The following is a 22,953-nucleotide window of genomic DNA, read 5'->3' as shown; positions in this document are numbered from 1 at the left end:
TAATAATACTATTGATATTAATATTAATAGTAATAATGAAGGTAGTAATAATAATATTTGTTATAACATTTATAGTTTAACTTGCATTTTATATTATTCGTTATGTAATATTTAATAATTACATAATATATTATATAATAACATTTATTAAATATTTAATGTCTATACATTATATATATGAAAATATAATAATATTTATATATAGAAATTATATATATATATATATTATATATATATATATATATATATATATATATATATATATATATATATATATATATATATATATATATATATATATATATATATATATATTCATTCTAATATTAACTTAATTATTTTGTATATTATTTTACCTATGTAGTTCTAATAATTAACTTGTATTTTATTATTTCAAATTATTATTATATATATATATATATATATATATATATTTTTATATATATAAATATATTTATTTACAAATAATTGTTCGTGAATCGTCGGAAGCGGTCGAAGGGTAATTGCATATGTGAAAATAGTTCAAAATTTTGAGACTCGACCTAACAGACTTAACTTATCGTGTCAAAATATTATATCGTATCGAGTGTTAGGTTTAAAATTAATCAAAAATTTCCGGGTCATTACAGTACCTACCCGTTAAAGAAATTTCGTCCCGAAATTTGAGTGGTGACAGTTGGAATTGAAATCGAGAATCTTTTAGTACCAGAAATGAACTCAGATTCTTAGTAGAGAGATTTTAGTCGTCTAAGAATGTTTCATCGAAGAATAAAATGATAAGATTAAAGATTTTCTTCGAGATTGATACCCAGATAGTTTTATGAATCCCTTCTCGGGTCGGGTTCGGTTTCATGATGAATTCGAATCAAGTAACATGCTTTGTGGTGACTATTAGTCAAGTAACATGGTTCGTGGTGAATACAAGTCAAGTAATACGGTTTGTGGTGATGGTAATGTTGATCAAGTATTACCATCATCATAATCCATTAGAATTTCTGCATGACTTACCATAATATAATCACGTTGATCAAGTGTCATTATATTACATTAACTCATGCTTTCATTCCAATATTACTCAATAATATCCAAGGATTTAAAACTTCTAGGGTTTCACTAGAAATTAGAAGTCAAAGCAGTTTTCGATATGATATATCAAGGATAGAATGACGGCGAAGGTAATTTACGAATGTGAATGATATAAGGATTCCTTCACGATGTTGAGGATATTTATAATGAAGGAAAATATAACGATATCAAGGAATATTGAAGATATTATAATGAAGAAAGAAGATTTCAATCTTTTTCCGAGCTTTTCCAACGTATCATTCTTTTATTATCAAACTTTTGACCATTAAGACCATCTATAGCTTTTGCTGCTTCATCAACATTCTCAAATTTGAATCATTGGTTATCAATCCGAGATGTTTTTGGGAATTTTGAAGGGTTTGAACGTAGATCGTAATCGTCAAGATACAAATGATGTTTAAGATGAAATCAAGTGGCAAACTTGAGGAAATGTTTAACTATAGAAGATGTAGCTTATTAATGATCTTTTAAATCAAAATGTGTTATAATTCATATTTCCTACTCTCTTAATACTTTTTAATTGTTCAAGGTTAGTAGTCCGATGTTAGTAATCCAATAGTACAATAGTCCAATATATAATCTTAGGATTTAAAATATTTAAGATTAGAAGATGATGAAGAAATTTTACGTAATTAATTAACTGGTTTCTAATCAATTTTATTTTATTCATCATTTTCTTCATTATGTCACGTGTCAAATCTTGACTTGGATTCTGATCGGTCAAAATCCGAATATGAAATTGAATTTGAATGAAAATAGTTGTTCTTTGGTGAACAAATACATATATGTGTAGATTTGAATAGTATTATTAATGACTGCTGAATCTGAATTGAAGAATGTACCGTGTAACTTATTAATGTGAAATCTAAATATTCCCCGAATATTACCTACCCGTTAAAATATTTTCACCATTAACAGTTTGTACAAAATAATTTTTAATTACAGTCTTTATGAAAATATATATACATATATATTTTCTTCAGATGTAATCATGGATTTAATGAGTCAATATAATATTAAACTCATTTGATTTATCGTTAGAAATAGAATACATAATCTCTAAAACATTAGAGATTACATAATCGCCATGTAGAACGAAGATTAATGATGTAGAACGAATATGTAGAACGAAGATAATCGACGTAGACCAAGATGTAAAACGAAGAAAATTGATGTAGAATAAGATGTAGAATGAAGATAATTGATGTAGAACGACATGTAGAATGAGGATTATGCTCGAGGTATAGATTGTAATGTGGAGGCGTGTGTTGTTGGTGGTACAGTTGTTGATGCTGGTGGTACTGTTGGTGTCGGTGACGGCGCTGGTGTTTGTGGTATTGAGGCTTACAATGCGGATGTTGTTGGTGGTACTGGCGCTGTTGCTGGTGCTTGTAATCTTTGCACCATATTATCCAAAGCCACTACTCGAGCGCGAAGCTCGTTGACTTCTTCTATTACTACAGGATGATTGACGGTTTGAACAAAGGAATGAATAAGGTTTTGAATTTGAGATAATATATAATCATGGCGAGATATTCGGGAAATGAGGGTGAAATTGGTGTTTCAGACTGGTTCGCCAGTAAGTGCTTCAGGTTCTTCGTCAAGAGGTGAATTTGGTTGGTGAAAAAGATCACCTTCTTCTTGTCTCCAATTATTAAGTAGGCTACAAATCCATCCCCAATTCATCCAGAATAGATGATGGCTGATTGGTTGATCCATTCTGGTTACACTGTTTTCGGAGCTCGAGTGAAAATCCATATCGGAATAGCTGTCAGAATCTGAGGAACTTGAACTGGTTGTAGAATTCATCTTGCACGGTTAGATAAAGAATTTTCGATATGAAATGATTTTCAGATATCGGATGATATTCTGATTACATAGAATACCTAATACCTATATATAGTACAGAGTCTCTTGTAGATTATGGAGGAATTTAAGGAAACGTGCCAGACAAGGTCTAATGTGATGGAATATGAATTCGTCTGTACACCATCTACACAATAACTGCAATAAGACGTGGCGATACTGAAAATGATAAGTAGAAATTTTTCGACAAGGAATGATATGCAAAACTTTTGACATGCAGACAAGGTCCAAGTCTAGACTCTTTAATGTATCCTAACAACTACTAGGTCCTAGTCCAGACTCACTAATGCAAGAACTGGTTCGCTAAGACCACCGCTCTGATACCACCTGTAGTGACCCGTCCTAATCCACCTGGACGAAGTCTTCAACAGCTGGTCCCATTGCGAGGTACTGACCTCTATATACCATGAACGACTCCATGTAAATACTCTAAAAATGAGCAAATGTTCAGCGGAAGATTTCTTTCATACCTGAGAATAAACATGCTTTAAAGTATCAACCAAAAGGTTGGTGAGTTCATAGGTTTATCATAAACAATAAAATTCATAATTTTGATAGACCACAAGATTTAAATGTGCATGGTACAAATGGGCCCGAATCCTATACCCACCTGTAATGTACATGCGATTTCTTTTAAATACAGTACATATATCTCATGTACGAAACCATTTTTCAACAATTCTTAATAACCGTACACATATCTCGTGTATAAAATATCATACACATAACCTGTGTATAAAAATCATTCTCTCTATACATAATCTCTGCTTGGTAACTGACCTTAACATTTAATGCGCATAAATAATATCCCCAAAACAGAACCTATCGTCTGTATAAATATATAAACCTCGAAGTATTAAACACCGTGCCCACTAGCTCTTTTGTCTAGTGAACATTCTAGGTGGGGGTGTTAAACCCGGTAGCTACCTTTAGGATTCGCGTGAATTAGGGGCCATACCCGTTTCCTAATTCTTAGGTTACCAAGCTATAATAATCAGGGGAAAATATTCACATCAATTAGTGGCAATTATAACGTCCAACTAATTCCAATATAATAATCAACAGAACCTCTCGTCTGTATAATAATTCATTCGAGGAATGTTTTGCTTGTGTCTATCTCGTCAAACATTTATAACAGCATCTCACGTATTCTCAGCCCAAAAATATATTTTAAAAGCATTTAATAAAACAGTTATAAAAACAGCGCATGTATTCTCAGTCCCAAAAATGTAAAGAGTAAAAGGGAATCAAATGAACTCACTATACAATATTTTGTAGTAAAAATATTTATACGATGGAATTGAACAATGCAGGGTTGTCCTCGGATTCACGAACCTATTTCAGTAATATAAATATTAAAACACATGTATTTGTAATCAAATAATTTCACCTATTAATTATATAATATTTATATATTTATTGTTTGTAGTTTATATAGAATTTTTACTAAATCCCAATATATATTTTATTTATCTTAAATTATATATTATATATATAAATTAATATTTATTCATATAGTTATATTAAAATGTATATAAGTAATCAAGATTTGTCATATGTAATATTTATATAATTGATATTAGTATGTTTATTCCAAGATGTAATATAAATATGTATAAAATATGTTTTTATGTATTATATTTATTTAATAAAGTAATGTTAATAATAATAATAATGATAATCTATATTAATACTAATGATAATAATAATAATAATAATAATAATAATAATAATAATAATAATAATAATAATAATAATAATAACAATAATAATAATAATAATAATAATAATAATAATAATAATAATAATAATAATAATAATAATAATAATAATAATGATAGAATTTCTACCTCAATTTTAGAAAAAAATAATGCCTCGGCTCGAGCTCGAACCCAAGACCTCTCGCTTAACCCCAATACCCCTAACCACTGCTCCATTACTTATTTTCTGTTTTAATTCATACCCTTTATTATTTTATCCCGTTATTATCATATCATAAGCTCTTCATCATCATTTACATATCACAACCTAAAAATCATTTCGATAACATCATGTATCATTTTCATCATTACCATGACTCGTATTATTATTGTTATATTTATCATTATCTTAATCATAATTATAACCATAATAATAATCACTTCATCATCATTGTTTTATCATCTCATCATCAATCTTTATCATCATAATCACTAAACCCTCTATCATAATTACATCATTATCACTATACGACATCTTTCATCATCCTCTCATCACCATATCCTAATCGTGACTATTAACATACATCATCTAACTTATCCTCATCATATAGAATTATCACAGAATCACTATCATCATCTATCATCTTCACATAACCTCATTATCATTTGGCCCAACACACCAATAAACTCGACCCAAATGTAAAAGAAAAAGGCAGTCCAACAATCAAGTTTATTCGGCCCAACAGGATTATGTTTAAAACATTTCAGCCCGTGGTCATCAGTTCCTAACTGGTCTTCGGTATATTTTCTTGTCGAGCAACAGCAACAATGATAATGCAACCGATTTAATTTATGATAAGAATCTGTTGGGCCATAGTTGTCCAAGTCGAAAAGGAAAAGAAAGTGGAATCCGTAAATTGGTATTGTTTATTGAAAGTGGGATTGTTTACTTATAAAATGTCGGCCACAATTGATATCTAGTTCCACTTGTATCCCATATACTCGTGATTATATACTAATCCTACACTTACTAAAAGCAAAAGAAAAGAGCCAACATAACAGCCACTAATGAATTTGTTGGCCCTATGTCTTTCTTTCTTTTTCTTTTTCATTACTTTAAATACATCCCATCATCATCACTCGTACCTAAACACGTTCTTATACAATGGCATCATGCCAAAACCCGAAAACATTGGGACTTCTATATCACCTTTTACATAAACAAGTGGACCAGCGGCTGTTATGATTTATTTTGCCTAGTGGGCTGCAGCAGTCCACTTAAAGTGGCAGTCTATTTATCTATTTGTTACGACCCAACTGAAAAACAACACTAGATCTCGGCCCATTGATTTATCTAAGCCCAATTACTAAAGCAAATTCACGGAATACAGCCAGTTCAATAACGATTCAATGATTTGTTTCAAATTAATCCCACCGATGGGTGGTGGGGACTGATTGTCGGTAGTAACAAACAAGAAAATGAGGAAAGAATACGCACAAGAATCCTTTTGAGTGGAATCCTTTTGTGCATTTTTAATATCAAGTGGAGTTTACTTTCCTTTTGAGTTTGTCGGCCACAAGTGAGGCCTTGTCCAATTGATTAATAAAAGCGCTTTATATAACTCTAATTATATCCACGTTGCACGAGCCATATAATTGTTCTCATCCCTTTACATCATTTGTCTCGGATAAAAAAAAATAAGAGAGACAGAGAGGATGAGAGTGAAGGAGATGGTGGTGTGTGAGTGTTTCGGTTATTGCAAAAGAGAAAGGAAAAAAAATGCAGCACACGTATAGTTGCTTCATATTAAATAGAAATAAAGCAGCAGTATAAATGCGAGCAGTAGCAGTAGTTCATATTGGGTCGTGTTGAAGAGGGTGGTGAATATATGAGTGGTGGTTTCATGGTGGAACCATGGTGGAGGTTTTTGGTTTGTGAAAGTGGGTTTTGTTCACTTGAGAAAGAAAGAATAAAAGAGAAATTGCAAATGGGTGGTGATCATGTTCAATTATGAATCCTAAATATCTCTTAGTAAATGCTTGAGTGTAAGTATCAATATGTAGGTATGTATATGTAACTATATAGATAGAGAGCAAGAGAATAAGAATCACATTGATGTGTGGCGTCGACAGAGATATTCGAACCAGGAAGAAGAAACAAGAAAAATAAAAGTAGAATGAGACTTGCAACAGATTCGTACGCTTATTTGGTATTTATTTCTAACAGATTTTGTTATATAGCTTGGAAGCAATCGACCAGAAGAATCACTCAAGAAGAAAAATAGAAAGTAGAAAGTGATGGCTAACAGATTCGTACTTCATTTGATATCACTATCCCACAATTTTTGTATCTGACTCTTGTCATCTTGTGAAATGGTATCAGTTTGCAGACGTGAAAAGATTTTTGATAAAGGTTTATCGTGATCTGAAGCGGAATTCGATTTCTTTATCTGATTAATATTTAACAATTTTTGTATCTTATTGGATTATTATATCCATTGTTGATTCTTTCATATTTTGTTGTGTATCTGTAATTCCATTCGATTTGTAACCAATTCAGAGGCATAAAACAAAAATCCATACAGTTGATGGTAACATGAAACTGATTCGTACATATTTTTCTTTTTCTTTTCTGTTTTTTATAAATTATAATTAATATAAATATATTAGTAATAATAATAATTATATTAATGATAATAATCATATTATTATTTATAAGATAATAATAATACATTTAAAAATACTGATAATAATAATAATATAATGATATTACTAATAACAAAAAACAAATGATAATTTTAATAAGTTTACTAACAATTAATAATAATAAAAATGATAACAGTAATATTACTAATAAAACTAATAGTAATACTAATTATAATAATATTAATAATACTATTGATATTAATATTAATAGTAATAATGAAGGTAGTAATAATAATATTTGTTATAACATTTATAGTTTAACTTGCATTTTATATTATTAGTTATGTAATATTTAATAATTACATAATATATTATATAATAACATTTATTAAATATTTAATATCTATACATTATATATATTACAATATAATAATATTTATATATATATATATATATATATATATATATATATATATATATATATATATATATATATATATATATATATATATATATATATATATATATATATATATAGTGGTAGGATCAAGAGGGAAGTAACCAATCTGGGGAAGCGGGGGGAAGCAAAAACTTTTTTTTTCATTTTTTGAAAAAACTTTGTTCACGAACATTATATATGGGATGAAAATATGAATATTTAGTAGAGACACTTTGTGATAAATGTTTTTATTTTGACGGAAAAACACTCGAAGAAGTAATATATAACAATTATCGTGTTTTTCGAGCGTATGTTGAGGTTTTAGCTATTGGGGTTTAGATATTAGGGTTTAGATATTAGGGTTTAGAAATTTAGGGTTTAGGATTTAGGGTTTAGATTTAGGATTTAGATTGAGTTTTTAACACGAACGGTTTAGAGTTTAGGGTTTAGGGTTTAGGGTTTGGTGTTTTGAGTTTATGGAATAATCCCAAAACACCAAACCCTAAACGCTAAACCCTAAACCCTAAACTCTAAATCGAACTAAATTTTACTTCACAAAACATGAAGAAAAAAAAGCGTTCATATTCTTCACGAACAATATTATATTATATGTTATTTTTGTCGATCGTTTTCCCTCCTAAATAATAACATTCATCACGAAGTGTCTCTTCTAAATGTTCATATTTTCGTGTGATCTTGATGCCGAAAAAAAAAATTCCAAAAAAAACGAATTTTTTTTTTTTTTTGCTTCCCCCCACTTCCCCCCGATTGGTTACTTCCCCATTGATCCTGCCCCTATATATATATATATATATATATATATATATATATATATATATATATATATATATATATATATATATATATATATATATATATATATATAGTGGTAGGATCAAGAGGGAAGTAACCATTCGGGGGGAAGCAAAAACTTTTTTTTTTTCGTTTTTTGAAAAAACTTTGTTCACGAACATTATAGATGAGATGAAAATATGAACATTTAGTAGAGACACTTTGTGATAAATGTTTTTATTTTGGCGGGAAAATGCTCGAAGAAGTAATATATAACAATTATCGTGTTTTTCGAGCGTATTTTGAGGTTTTAGCTATTGGGGTTTAGATATTAGGGTTTATAGGGTTTAGATATTAGGGTTTAGAAATTTAGGTTTTAGGGTTTAGATTTAGGATTTAGATCGAGTTTTTAACACGAACGGTTTAGAGTTTAGGGTTTAGGGTTTGGTGTTTTGGGTTTATGGAATAAACCCAAAACACCAAACCCTAAACCCTAAACTCTAAATCGGGCTAAATTTTACTTCACAAAACATGAAGAAAAAAAAGTTCATATTCTTCACGAACAATATTATCTTGAATGTTATTTTTGTCGATCGTTTTCCCGCCTAAATAATAACATTCATCACGAAGTGTCTCTTTTAAATGTTCATATTTTCGTGTGATCTTGATGCCGGAAAAAAAATTCTAAAAAAACGAAAAAAAAAAAATTGCTTCCCCCCGCTTCCCCCCGATTGGTTACTTCCCCATTGATCCTGCCCCTATATATATATATATATATATATATATATATATATATATATATATATATATATATATATATATATATATATATATATATATATATATATATATATATATATATATATTCATTCTAATATTAACTTAATTATTTTGTATATTATTTTACCTATGTAGTTCTAATAATTAACTTGTATTTTATTATTTTAAATATATATATATATATATATATATATATATATATATATATATATATATATATATATATATATATATATATATATATATTTACAAACAATTGTTCGTGAATCGTCGGAAGTGGTCGAAGGGTAATTGCATATGTGAAAATAGTTCAAAATTTTGAGACTCAACCTAACAGACTTAACTTATCGTGTCAAAATATTATATCGTATCGAGTGTTAGGTTTAAAATTAGTCGAAAATTTCCGTGTCATTACACTCTCGGGGCGTTTTCTTTGTCAATCCTTTCCTTTAAATCGACCCAAATATCACGTACAGTTGCAGCATATTTGACGCTGTTCTTAAGCTCCTTCTCCATTTAACTTACTAGCCAACCCTTACCATAGCGTTACATCGTTTTCAACTTGCTAAATCGGTTGATCCCTCTGCTGGCATTGGAATGGAACCGTCTACAAACCCAATTTTGTTTTTCGCATATAAGGCATTAGTCATCTCTGACTTCCAATCACTGTAATTCTCGTCATGTAGTAGGCTGTCTCCAACAAAATTCTGTCCAGGTTGATCAGATGGCGTCAAGTAATACGGTGATGTGATGTCGATTGTCGTTCCTGCCATGATGATATTGATCGATTATTAATTCAATTTAGGGTTTGGAATTAACTTTCAAGATTTTGATTGTCGATTGGGATGGAGATTAGGTACGAATGATTCTGGAATGGAGATAGAGATTACGGATGAAGAATTGGAGAAGATGATATGATCGAGTGAATTAATTGAGAAAGCGTTCGATTGGGGTTTAGGTTTAATTGGGATCGTTTGCTCTAGATACCATGATAAAATCGATAGATTGAACGATGAATACGTTTATTCTTAATTAATCAAAAGGATTACAATAAGGGGTATATATATACCTGTATAGTTCCTGTAAGCCCAGGAAGCCTAATTTTATTACAAACCCAATTAACAATTATAAGAGAACTCTAACTCTTATTACACTTTTAATTTAATTATTTCTAATTTATCTCAACAAAAATCATAGAGTTTCAGTAACGGTCGTAAAATATTTAACAAAAAAATCGAGGTCGTTACAGATTATCGATTAAAAAGTGATGGACGTTACCATGGGGTACCAACCACGAAAATTGAAGAAAGCACGGGTACTAACAATGCAAAAAACAAAGTTAAGGTTTTCTCATTAAATTGTATACAATCCACAGGTACCAACGACGTAATTTTTTCTATTGTAAAACAAAATGCCGTGTTTGTTGGTATTGTGCCGTATATAGAAGTTGAAGTGTTGCTTTTGCTTAATTGGATCGGTAGCTCATGTAGCCCTTTCACCAAATGTGGGATGTCAACATTCGTGAAAACCCCACAAAGTTGAAAACATGTTTCTAACCACCCTTTCATTTAATAACACTAACATCAACAAGAATAATATTTAGCATAAATATAAATAAATAATGAAAGGCATGGGTCAAATGTACAAACCAAACTAGAAACGGAATTTATTTTAGAGTTTTTATATTGATAGTCTTAAGAATTATCGTTAAAGAATTAATTTTATGCGTAAAAAATTGTATATTTAGCTAGTTGAAGAGCATTTAATTGCAGAGAATGAGTAATTACTATTACTTAATTTACAAGTAAATTCAACTTCATTTCTTAAGCATAGCCAGACTATGTTTAGAAGAAAAAAAAATTTTATTTTATTTTATTTTATTGCACATATTATTATTATTATTATATAGATATTGATATTGATTAGATATATTATATTATAATATATATTATATATCTCATAAACTCATATATTTTATTGTTTAGAAAAAGTATAAATAAATCTTAACAAGACATATGAGTGTGTTTGACTAGTAAACTTTATTTAGTTATACTTATAATATATTTATAATGTTATATTTAAAGTAGAATTAAGTTCAAAATTTTAATTATAAATAATTGATTTTAATCATCGATAATTAATCAAAAATAATAAATGAGAGTAATATATAGAGTATAATGAAATTTAATTATTATTAAATAGACAACAAGAACAAACAAAATAATATAATATAACAATAAAAATATAAAATTAAATGAATATTTTTTTTATTTTATTAATAATGACATACTTATATTCCATCTATCAATCATCATTATATTGTGTAAAAATACTGAAACGACATGGAAACTATATGTAAAACATTGCACATTACATACACTTTCTCATTGTATAACAAATCCAACACCAACTTCAAACAAGCATGCCAACTCCAAAAATAGTCTAAAAAAACACTTGACTTCAAACCCAATCTATTATCTATATAACTCTCAGCATCTCTTTTATAAATACCACAATACCTCTCCTACTTCACAAATATCGCCATGATACAACTTATTTCCTTCTTCCTCCTCATCCACCATTCTTCTGCCACAACCACTACCACCGCTGCCACCACAATTTCGAAACAATTTAAAGAAGCCCCACAATTCTACAATTCTCAAGAATGCCCTTCAATCATCCAAACCCATGCTTCCACCATCGAACACGATCCTACCGTTCATGTCGCCATGACCCTTGACGCCGCCTACATTCGCGGATCAATGGCCGCTATAATCTCCATCCTTCAACACTCCACGTGTCCGGAAAATATTATGTTCCATTTTGTCACTTCATCCTCCAATACGTCCATGCCTAATACGGGCAGAGTCAGGTATAGTAGAGTGGGCTTCATTGAACCCCACTCAAAATTCCTTCCTTTAACATTTTTACATGATTATTTTTTAAATTAATTAACTTTATTGGCGCGCAGGCATGTCGCGTCACCAGTTCTCTTGCGCGAGACAATTGCCAACTCATTTCCTTATCTCAGATTCGACGTCTACCCGTTCGAGGATTCCCTAGTATCCGGGCTAATATCAACCTCTATTCGTGCCGCCCTCGATTGTCCACTAAACTACGCTAGAAGCTACCTCGCTAACATACTCCCCTTACACGTCAAAAAAGTCGTGTACCTCGACTCAGATTTAGTACTAGTCGATGACATTGCAAAACTTGCAGCCACTCCCCTCGGTGACTCCATTCTAGCCGCACCCGAATATTGCAATGCAAATTTCACCTTCTATTTCACTCCAACTTTTTGGTCAAACCCTTCATTATCTTCCACATTTGATGACCGAAAACCGTGTTATTTTAATACCGGAGTAATGGTAATGGACTTGGACCGATGGCGTGCGGGCGAATACACGAGAAAAATCGAGGAATGGATGGAATTGCAAAAAAGAATGAGGATTTATGAACTTGGTTCATTACCACCATTTTTGTTAGTTTTTATTAGTTCACAGTAATTCAACTATGAACACCAGACTCTTAATTTCACACAAACAATAGGAATTAAAGTGCAGAAAATTAAGAGAACACGAATTAGAAGAAAACCAATAATATATTAAGCACAATCGTGTTTTTGATATGTATATAAAAACTGCAAACATAAACGTGTATTTATACAAGAAGAACCAAATCTTCCAGATTTGGTTTCTTAACAAACTACTCTACAAAATAGGAAAAGATATACAAGGATCAAAGCTAAACTTAAGGAGATTAATTCTGGAAGATAAACACAAAAACGCATCATCATATATCTTCTAAATATAAAAGAGATCTTCCAGAATCTTCAAATGGCTTTATCAACAAGAAATCATTCGGCAGTTGACTTTTGAAAACTTCAGACTCTAACATCATCTGCTCCTCAGACTCTAACATCATCAGACTCTAAAATCTGCAAAATACTTTGACTCATCAGATTAACTTTCCCAACAATCTCCCCCTATCTGATGATGTCAAAACAATTCAAGCTACTAACCCATCAACTTCTTGACCTCTCTTTCAATCAGCTTGCACTTATGCTTCATGTGTGAGATCTTCTTCATCATACTGATCTTGCTGTACAAGTGCATCAACAACTTTCTTCGAAAAGGTAAGGTCTGCAGAGATTCACACCTTGTCATCAAACTTAATAGCAGCTCAATATTAGCATCCTCAAACTGATCCACTCTAATCAACATTCTCCTTCCATTAGAAGTTTTAACCAGCAATGCATCCAAATACTCAACATAAAAATCATCTATAAACTCCATATGTTCAGGAACAGCATATGTATCAACTATCCTCTTGACCCTTCTTTCTTTCTTTCTCAAATTAAAGGCTTCACAGAAAACTTCATAATCCTTCAAACTAATAAACCCTTCTTCAAACACCAGATGCACAAACATAAAAATCCTCTTAAACACCTCACTTAAAATCACCCTGTCACCTTCACAACCTCTCAAACCAAATGCAATTCCTCTCCATTCACAAAATCCTAACCTCAATATTTGATTCAACTTCACCCTTAATCTTTTATCAGAAGCATGAGATAAAGTCAGAAACAAACACACTCCATCATACTCAGTCCTATCAATTTCAACCTTCAACACTTCTCCTTCATACCTTCTAAATCTAAACCTTTTATTCAACTTAGCTCTCAGATCATTCAAGACCGCAGGATTTTCAGAAATATCACCAGCAGATTCTGCAATCATCTCACCAACAGCTGCAACATTTTTACCCTTATCCTTAACACCACCAGCAACAATTTCATCACCAACAGTAACATTCTCAACCACATTTTCTGAAACCACAACCTCATCAACAACAATGTGCTCCCCCTCAATTTGATTCTCCCCCTCAACAGCAGCTCTCTTATTCTTATCACCAGCAACCTCTGCATCATCAACTCTCTTTCTTTTCTCCCCCTTTTTGACATCATCCACCTGAAGAGAAGATATGATTTCCCAGATTTCAGCTTGTTGATTTTTTAAAGTAACCAAATCAGAAGCAAACCCTGTAAAACAACTTTCTACCCCATCAACTTTCTTTTCCAATACATCCAACCTGTCATTAAACATCACCACAGAATTTGAATTACCAGCACCACCCTGCAACTCCCCAACCAACCTCCTCACCTCCATCAACTCTGATTTTGAAACAAAATTATTATTAAAGTTTTTAGAAAGATCAGACTGCACAACAGATAGTTTGTCATCAAACTTCTTAGTCAAATTAGTCAAAGCCTTATTCAAGCCAACCAATTCAACTGGTGCCCCAGTCTGACCTGCAGTGTCAATAGATGTGGGTATGGTTGGTATATCCTCATGACTTTCCTGTTGTGAAGAAAAGCAATCCTTGGATAAAGAAGGTGTTGAGGCCTGTACCACACCCTGTGACATGAGTGTGGCATTGGCAGCCTGTGCAAGAGTGTGTAAGGATGACATGCTCTGGAAAGGTAGTGACAGACTTAAGTCTGAGGTAGAAGTAGGTTTGGCCATTTCAGTAGGTTGTTGAATTTGGTTTGATGAGTCCAGGATTGGGACCTCTGTTTGTAAGTTAACTGAGGGGGTTGCATCAGTAACTGTAATGTGGGTATCCAAGTTAACTAACCTATCAGGTTTGGTTAAGGTCAAAGCACTGCTTGCAACAACCTCTAGCAGAGGTGAAGAAACAGTACTAGCACCATCTTGCCTAGTGAATTGTAATGGTGAATTCACAGGTGCTGAATCATCTAAGGGTTCAAGTATGGTGGTATTCTCTGTATGAACTGGTGAGTTCATAAGGTTGTTTGATGAAGATATTTGCTCAGTAGCAGTGGGTGAAGATGGGTTAGATTGAAGTGGTGTTTCTTCAACCATATCTTCAGCCTGCTCTGTTTGATTGACAATATGGGGTGGAGTAATTGGGGGGGTAGAAACTGAATGTTCAGATTCTGTTGAATGTTGTTGACCATTGTTGTGACCTTCTTCAGATTCTGATTGCTCAGATCCTGAAGAAGATGCCCCTTCAGATTCTGATTGCTCAGGATCTGCAGGTTGGTCTGCACGGCCCAAATTGACCCAATGCATCATAGCAGCTGTAAGAGGGACTTCTTGACCATCAACAATGTGCCTATGAAACATTTTGACACTGCATTCAGGTAAATACCTGTACTCATAGACATTAAAAGTTTGCAAACCATTGTACAAAATTGGTGTCATTGCTTGTTCAAACATTAGACTCATAAATCTTATGAATGGCACATTGTGATCTCTTAAAGGTTTTTCAGTAAGCACTAAGAGTTCATTAAAATACAGACGTGCAAAGTCTATATTTCTCCCTGTTACCATGGCATCAAAAATATGAGCCTCAAAATCATTTATTTCAGTTAGACTCCCACATTTAAAACTCAAACTTCTGATTATATTTGACAATAGAAACATCCACCTTGGACTGAACATACTGATTTTGACACTAGAATTGGTTAAGGGCTGACCAACTAGGTTAAAACAATTTCGTACAGCAGATTTTGCTGCTGTTCGAACAAAATTCTCATTAAAAGGAAGGTTTAAAGCAGCCCTTAAATGATTTTCAGTAATTGTTAAGGTGTTGTTACCATTCCTGTAAGTACCAGTAATTGACCTTGCTTCTCTGTTCCCATTACAAGTGTACCAGAACTCAGCCAGCATCTCAGGATACATCACCGTTGTCTTAAAGAAGGCATCCTTCAAAGGATGATTCCTCATAAACAGCATCAATTCCTCATATCCCTCATTAGCAAACCCTTCTGGAATTCTACCACAAGCTACCCTATTGTTCACCGATACCTGTACCTCCTTATTACCTCTAAAATCCTTTGCTCGATGCATCCTTTCAGTTGGTTCCAGAACAAAAGGGATGAATTTCATGTTCGCCATTGTAATCGCAAGAGAATTTCGAAAAACAGATGAGGGTTTTGAGATGATCGACTGATTTGACAAAAAAAATTTAAAATTTAAACCCTATTAAATAATTCTGACACCGCCAAAAATTTTACCATTTACCTCCTCAAAAAGTTACAGTTTTGACCCTTTTATTATAAGAAATAGAATAAAGAAAAATAAACTTACCTAAAACAGAACAAGAAAAAAAAAAACTTTATTTGACTCAAGATAGAAAATAATTTACACAAAATTACATCAAAAATACACCAGAGTCACACCATCTCAGACTCTGAAATAGCATTACCTCATCCAGACTCATTAAAACATCAGACTCCGGAAGAGTCATCACTAGACAACATTTCACTAGATGGATTTAACATTCCAAGTTGTCCAAGAAGATAAAAATGCCTTTCTTCATTAAGTGCCTTAGTAAAAATATCTGCCAATTGATCCTTTGTACCAATATGCTTCAAATACACTTTGCCCTTTTCAACACAATCCCTTATAAAATGATGTCTGATTTCAATGTGCTTTGTTCTTGAGTGAAACACTGGATTCTCAGTAATAGCAATTGCACTCTCATTGTCACACATGATTGGAGTGTTGGACAATGTCAACCCAAAATCCAAAAGTTGATGTTGCATCCAAAGTAATTGAGCACAGCAGCTTCCTGCAGCAACATATTCAGCTTCTGCTGTAGAAGTAGCAACAGAGTTTTGCTTCTTACTAGACCAGCTAACCAGTTTTCCACCTAACAATTGACATCCACCAGAAGTGCTTTTCCTATCTAACTTGCAACCTGCATAGTCTGCATCTGTGTAACCAATTAGATCAAACCCTGAGTCTTTGGGATACCAAAGACCCAGGTTAGGGGTACCTTTTAAGTACCTAAAAATCCTTTTCACAGCTTTGTAATGAGACTCCTTAGGGTCAGATTGGTAACGTGCACAAAGACATGTAGCAAACATTATATCAGGTCTACTTGCAGTTAAGTATAACAAAGATCCAATCAAACCTCTATAGGTTGATTGACAAGTGAGTTTACCAGACTCATCCTTATCAAGTTTTTCAGAAATGCTCATTGGTGTTCTTATAGAAGAACAATTTTTGAAACCATATTTGTCTAACATGTTAGCAATATAGTTACTCTGGTTTATAAAAATACCCTCAGAACTTTGTTTTATTTGCAACCCAAGAAAATAGTTTAATGTACACAAATTACTCATTCTATACTCTTTTGACATAATATCAGAAAACCATTTTCCCAAGTTAGGATTAGTAGACCCAAATATAATGTCATCTACATAAATTTGAACAAGTAGCACATCACCTTTGTCCTTTTTGACAAACAAAGTCTTGTCAATAGCTCCTCTGGAAAAATTATTTTCTAGAAGAAATGTTGACAAGGTATCATACCAGGCTCTTGGAGCTTGCTTCAGACCATACAATGCCTTTTTCAATTTGTAAACATGTTTTGGAAATTTCTTACTTACATAACCAGGAGGTTGTTTCACATACACCTCTTCTTGCAAAACTCCATTCAAGAAAGCACTCTTCACATCCATTTGAGATACCTTAAACCCTTTGTGAGCAGCATGAGACAAAAACAATCTGATAGCTTCAATTCTAGCCACAGGAGCAAAAGTCTCATCATAATCTATCCCTTCTTCTTGCCTGTACCCTTGAGCAACCAACCTTGCCTTATTTCTGATAACAATACCATCTTTATCCACCTTGTTCCTGAATACCCATTTTGTGCCAATGATAGTTTTATCATCAGGCTTTGGAACCAATTCCCATACTTCATTCCTTTCAAACTCTGTAAGTTCTTCAGTCATAGCCTCATTCCAGTCATCATCACCTAGTGCCTCATCAATCTTCTTAGGCTCAATAAGTGAAAGAAAACTTGAAAACAAACAGAAATTAGCTATGGCAGATTCAGACACAGCAGCCTGATTAGAAGAACTAGTCTTGGGTAACCCTGTAGTATCCACAACATAATCATCAAGATGCTTTGGATGAACTATGCTTCTTGAAGATCTTCTGATAGGTACAATGGGATCTGAGGTGGTATCTGATGATTGGCCACTCTCTTGATTAACAACAATCTCTTCTTCTTGTGTAGATTCTTCTGTATGAACACCTTCAGCAATAATATTTTTAGAGTCTGACCACTGTTCATCAGACTCAGACTCTGAATCCAGAGTCTGAACAATGTTCTCTGAAATTAACTTAGACATTTCTTCAAGTGCAGAATTCTCAGAATTGGATGATTGATCCATTTCTAAGGAGCTTTCATCAAAAGAAACATTGATAGATTCTTCAATCTTCATTCTCCTCTGATTGTAAACTCTATAAGCTTTAGATACAGAAGAATATCCCATAAAAATACCTTCATCAGACTTTGGCTTCATCTTATCAAGCTGATCTCTTTGATTTAAAATGTAGCACTTACACCCAAAAACTTGAAAATAATGAATAGTAGGCACCTTTTTGTGATATAACTCATAAGGAGTTTTACCATGTTTCTTCACAATCAGTGACCTATTTTGAGTGTAACATGCTGTGTTTACAGCTTCAGCCCAGAACCTTAAAGCTACATTCGATTGACATAGCATAGTTCTAGCTGCTTCAATAAGGGTTCTGTTTCTTCTTTCAGCAACTCCATTCTGTTGAGGAGTTCTTACAGCAGAGAAGTTTTGACCAATTCCAGATTCTTCACAAAAATCAATTAAAGTAACATTTTTGAACTCAGTACCATGATCACTTCTTAACTGTTTAACAAGAATACCCTTTTGAACCTGCTCTCTTTTGATCAACCTGATGATTTCTTCAGGAGCATCACTCTTTGCAGCCAAGAAAATAACCCAAGTAAATCTGGAATACTCATCAACAATCACAAGAGTATACCTTTTTCCACCCAAACTACTAGTATTCATTGGACCAAACAGATCCATATGAAGCATGTGAAGTGGATCACAAATGGTAGCCAGGGTTTTTGAAGAAAACTTGGTTTTGGTTTGTTTACCCATAATACAAGCAGAACATGGCTTATCTTTCTTAAAGGGTTGCTGTGGAAGACCTCTCACCAATTTCTTCTTAGACAGCTCATTTATATTCTTAAAATTAAGATGAGAAAGTCTTTTATGCCACAGCCAATTTAGCTCATTTACAGTCTGAGAATACAAACATGTCTCAATACCAGAATTAACAGAATTCAGATCCAATACATACACATTCTGATGTCTCCAGGCCACAAGTGTTGGCCTACCTTTTGGATCATAAATAATACCAGCTTTCTTTCTGATTCTTATTTCACAGTCTTCATCAGCAATTTGACTAACACTTAGCAGATTATGCATCAACCCTTCAACTAAGGCAACTTTCATCAAAGTAACACTACCAGCTTTCACAGTACCATAACCAACTGTCTTTGCAACAGAATTATCACCATATCTCACAGGAGGACCCTTCTCTTCTACAAACTCTACAAGATGTTCTTTGCATCCAGTCATATGTCTTGAGCAGCCACTATCCAGATACCACTTACTACCCTGCTACACAAGACACAAACAACTACACAATTAATTCTTGGAGGGAACCCACTTTTCAGTGGGTTCAATAGGAGAATCTTTTACTCTCCATACAAAAGCTTTGTTACCAATCCAGATCAACTTGTCTTTAACAGATTTCAAAACACTTTCACTTTCACAGACTTTGGGTTTCCAACACTTTTCAATTCTCTTTGGAAGACAACATGTACTCTTAACAGGAGATTTCTCTTTACTTTTGATTACATTATTAAGTTTTGAAATTTCCTTTTTAAGTTTTCGAATAGTCTTAGTCTGTTTGGACTTTGACTTTCTTTTTGACCTTTTAGAATCTGGACTGGTACTAGTAACAGAAGATAAATCAGATATGTCCTTGCAACTTGACTCATGGGTGATAGACTCCTGGTCAGAACATTCACTTTTAATTTTCAAATCTAAACTGTTAGAGTCTGAAGATTTCTCAAGTTCAGACTCTGATTGACTTTTACTTTCTGACCAGTTAGAGTCTGATGGTAACAAAATTTCAGACTCTAAAGGATCTCTGCTCTCAAGTACAATGATGTCTAAAGGCTTAACAGGATCTAATGATTTTACAAAAGCATTTGTCAAAATCTTTTTATCACCATCAAACTTTACAAAAGTATCTGGTAAAATATCAGGTTTAAATCTATTAGGATCAGCTTCCACATTATTGTCTAATATGTAGTTTTCACCTAATATAGCCTTAACATCATCTGGAATTTGTTTGGCAATAGCATCAGAATTCTTTTTAGAAGATACACACCAAGATCTACAAATTGACTCATAATGTTTTGACCTTTTAATTGATCTTCCTAATTCTGTATTTAATCTTTTAGTTTCTTCAGCATATGCCATTTTATAAGTGTCTAATTCAGCCTCACACGATTTTAATCCTTTAATTTCAGCATCTTTTTCCATAATTGACTGTTTAAGATCAAAGATTTGTGTTCTTAACCTATCAATGTCTTCTAAACACCACTTAAAGTCAAGCAACAAGTACTGAAACATTCTCACTTTTTCATTATCAAAATAGTTCACAAAGTTTTGTACCTTATAGGCAGAAATTTTATTACAAGAACTATCCATATCCATCTTCTCAATAGCCTTCAGATCCTCTTCAAAATTACTGGATCCACCAACCATTTCAGTTAAAGCCATAAAACACTTGTCTTCCTCATCATCTGATGATGAATCTTCATCCTCCCATGTTTCAGTATACAAAGCCTTCTCCTGTTCTTTACCCTTTGCCTTCTCAGCTTCATTCTTTAATTTCTTGTACTTCAACTTGTACTTTCTTGCTTTGTCAACAGACTTGTAGGAATCTGAACCTCCTTCAACCTTAGACCAGCAATCAGCAGCTATATGCCCTATCTTACCACACTTGAAACACTTAGCTTTCTTTGGATCAAATGAACTCTTACCTTTACCCTTCTTAAAACCAAACTTTCTTTGCTCAACTCTCTGAGCCAAAAGAGCTATCTGGGCCTCCAGATCATCATCTTCCTCATCTTCTTCAGATTCACTATCATCAGAAGTTTCATCATCCTCAGATTCAACCTTACTAGAGTAACTGGAGAACAACTGTTTGTTCTTCTTTGTAGTAGCCACCAAAGCTGCCTCTGGATCTTTAGCAACCTTCTTAACATTGATCTTGTTCTTCAACTGTGTTTCTTCAAAATTTGATAGAATACCAAACAACTCACTTAGCTCATACCCTTCAATCTTCTCACTTATTACCATAGAAGTAATAACCGATTCAAAGTTTGAAGGTAGTAATTCAATGAACTTTTGACACAAAACTTGTTGTGTCTTTTCTATACCAACACTTTCAAGATCATTTATCAAAACCTGAAACCTTGAGTGGAGATCACTTAAGGATTCTTTAGGCTCAGCAGCAAAGTTTTCATAGCATCTGATCAGATTCTTTCTCTTTTGAGTCTTAACAACTGTGACTCCTTCATAATCATTAAGTAAAAGATCCCACATAGCTTTAGCAGTCTTGGCATGACTAATTTTCCTGAGAATAGGAACAGTGACAGCATTACCAATAATACTTCTTATTTTGCTGTCAAGCTTAAACTTTATAGCTTCTGCTTCTGTCCATCTTTCTCTTGGAGTTGAACGAAAATAAGCAGGTTGTGCAGCAACAGTATCTGATCCAGGAACAGCATCGACCATTTGACCTGGTGTAATGGGTCCTGTGGTAAGGACAGTTTCTGCATCTTCATGAACAGATCCAAGAAACCATAGAACTTTTAGCTTCCATGTTGCAAAGTCTGTGCCATCAAAAATCGGCACACCTTTTCCAGCCATGACTGGAGTAACAATTGTACTGGTAGACATCTTGATTTCTTCAAAGATGAAAAATAGATCGTTTTAAAGATTACCTTTGACGGATTTACACCTAACCCGCTCTGATACCAGTTATTAGTTCACAGTAATTCAACTATGAACACCAGACTCTTAATTTCACACAAACAATAGGAATTAAAGTGCAGAAAATTAAGAGAACACGAATTAGAAGAAAACCAATAATATATTAAGCACAATCGTGTTTTTGATATGTATATAAAAACTGCAAACATAAACGTGTATTTATACAAGAAGAACCAAATCTTCCAGATTTGGTTTCTTAACAAACTACTCTACAAAATAGGAAAAGATATACAAGGATCAAAGCTAAACTTAAGGAGATTAATTCTGGAAGATAAACACAAAAACGCATCATCATATATCTTCTAAATATAAAAGAGATCTTCCAGAATCTTCAAATGGCTTTATCAACAAGAAATCATTCGGCAGTTGACTTTTGAAAACTTCAGACTCTAACATCATCTGCTCCTCAGACTCTAACATCATCAGACTCTAAAATCTGCAAAATACTTTGACTCATCAGATTAACTTTCCCAACAGTTTTTGCTGGAAATATAGCTCCGGTGAACCATAGGTGGAACCAACATGGGCTGGGTGGGGACAATTTTCGTGGGCTGTGTAGGGATTTACATCCGGGTCCGGTGAGTTTGTTGCATTGGAGTGGTAAAAGTAAACCATGGGTTAGACTTGATGCAGAGAGACCATGTCCATTGGATGCACTTTGGGCACCTTATGATCTGTTAAAGCCTCCATTTTCTTTTGATTCTTGA

The 22,953-nt window shown here is 32.9% G+C and overlaps 1 protein-coding gene across 1 annotated transcript; it reads left to right on the top strand.

Moving 5' to 3' along the window:
* The first annotated feature begins 2,435 nt into the window (after nt 1-2,435).
* LOC139857031 (probable galacturonosyltransferase-like 1) lies at nt 2,436-22,953 on the top strand. Its single transcript, XM_071845742.1, has 4 exons — nt 2,436-2,491; nt 11,912-12,154; nt 12,281-12,804; nt 22,724-22,953. Exons 1-4 carry the CDS (start codon nt 2,436-2,438, stop codon nt 22,951-22,953), a joined length of 1,053 nt encoding a protein of 350 aa, XP_071701843.1.

The sequence above is a fragment of the Rutidosis leptorrhynchoides genome, chromosome 7, assembly GCF_046630445.1.
Source record: "Rutidosis leptorrhynchoides isolate AG116_Rl617_1_P2 chromosome 7, CSIRO_AGI_Rlap_v1, whole genome shotgun sequence".
NCBI classification, from domain to species: Eukaryota; Viridiplantae; Streptophyta; class Magnoliopsida; order Asterales; family Asteraceae; genus Rutidosis; species Rutidosis leptorrhynchoides.
The sequence above is the reverse complement of the archived record's forward strand: the minus strand, read 5'-3'. Positions and strand labels throughout refer to the sequence as shown.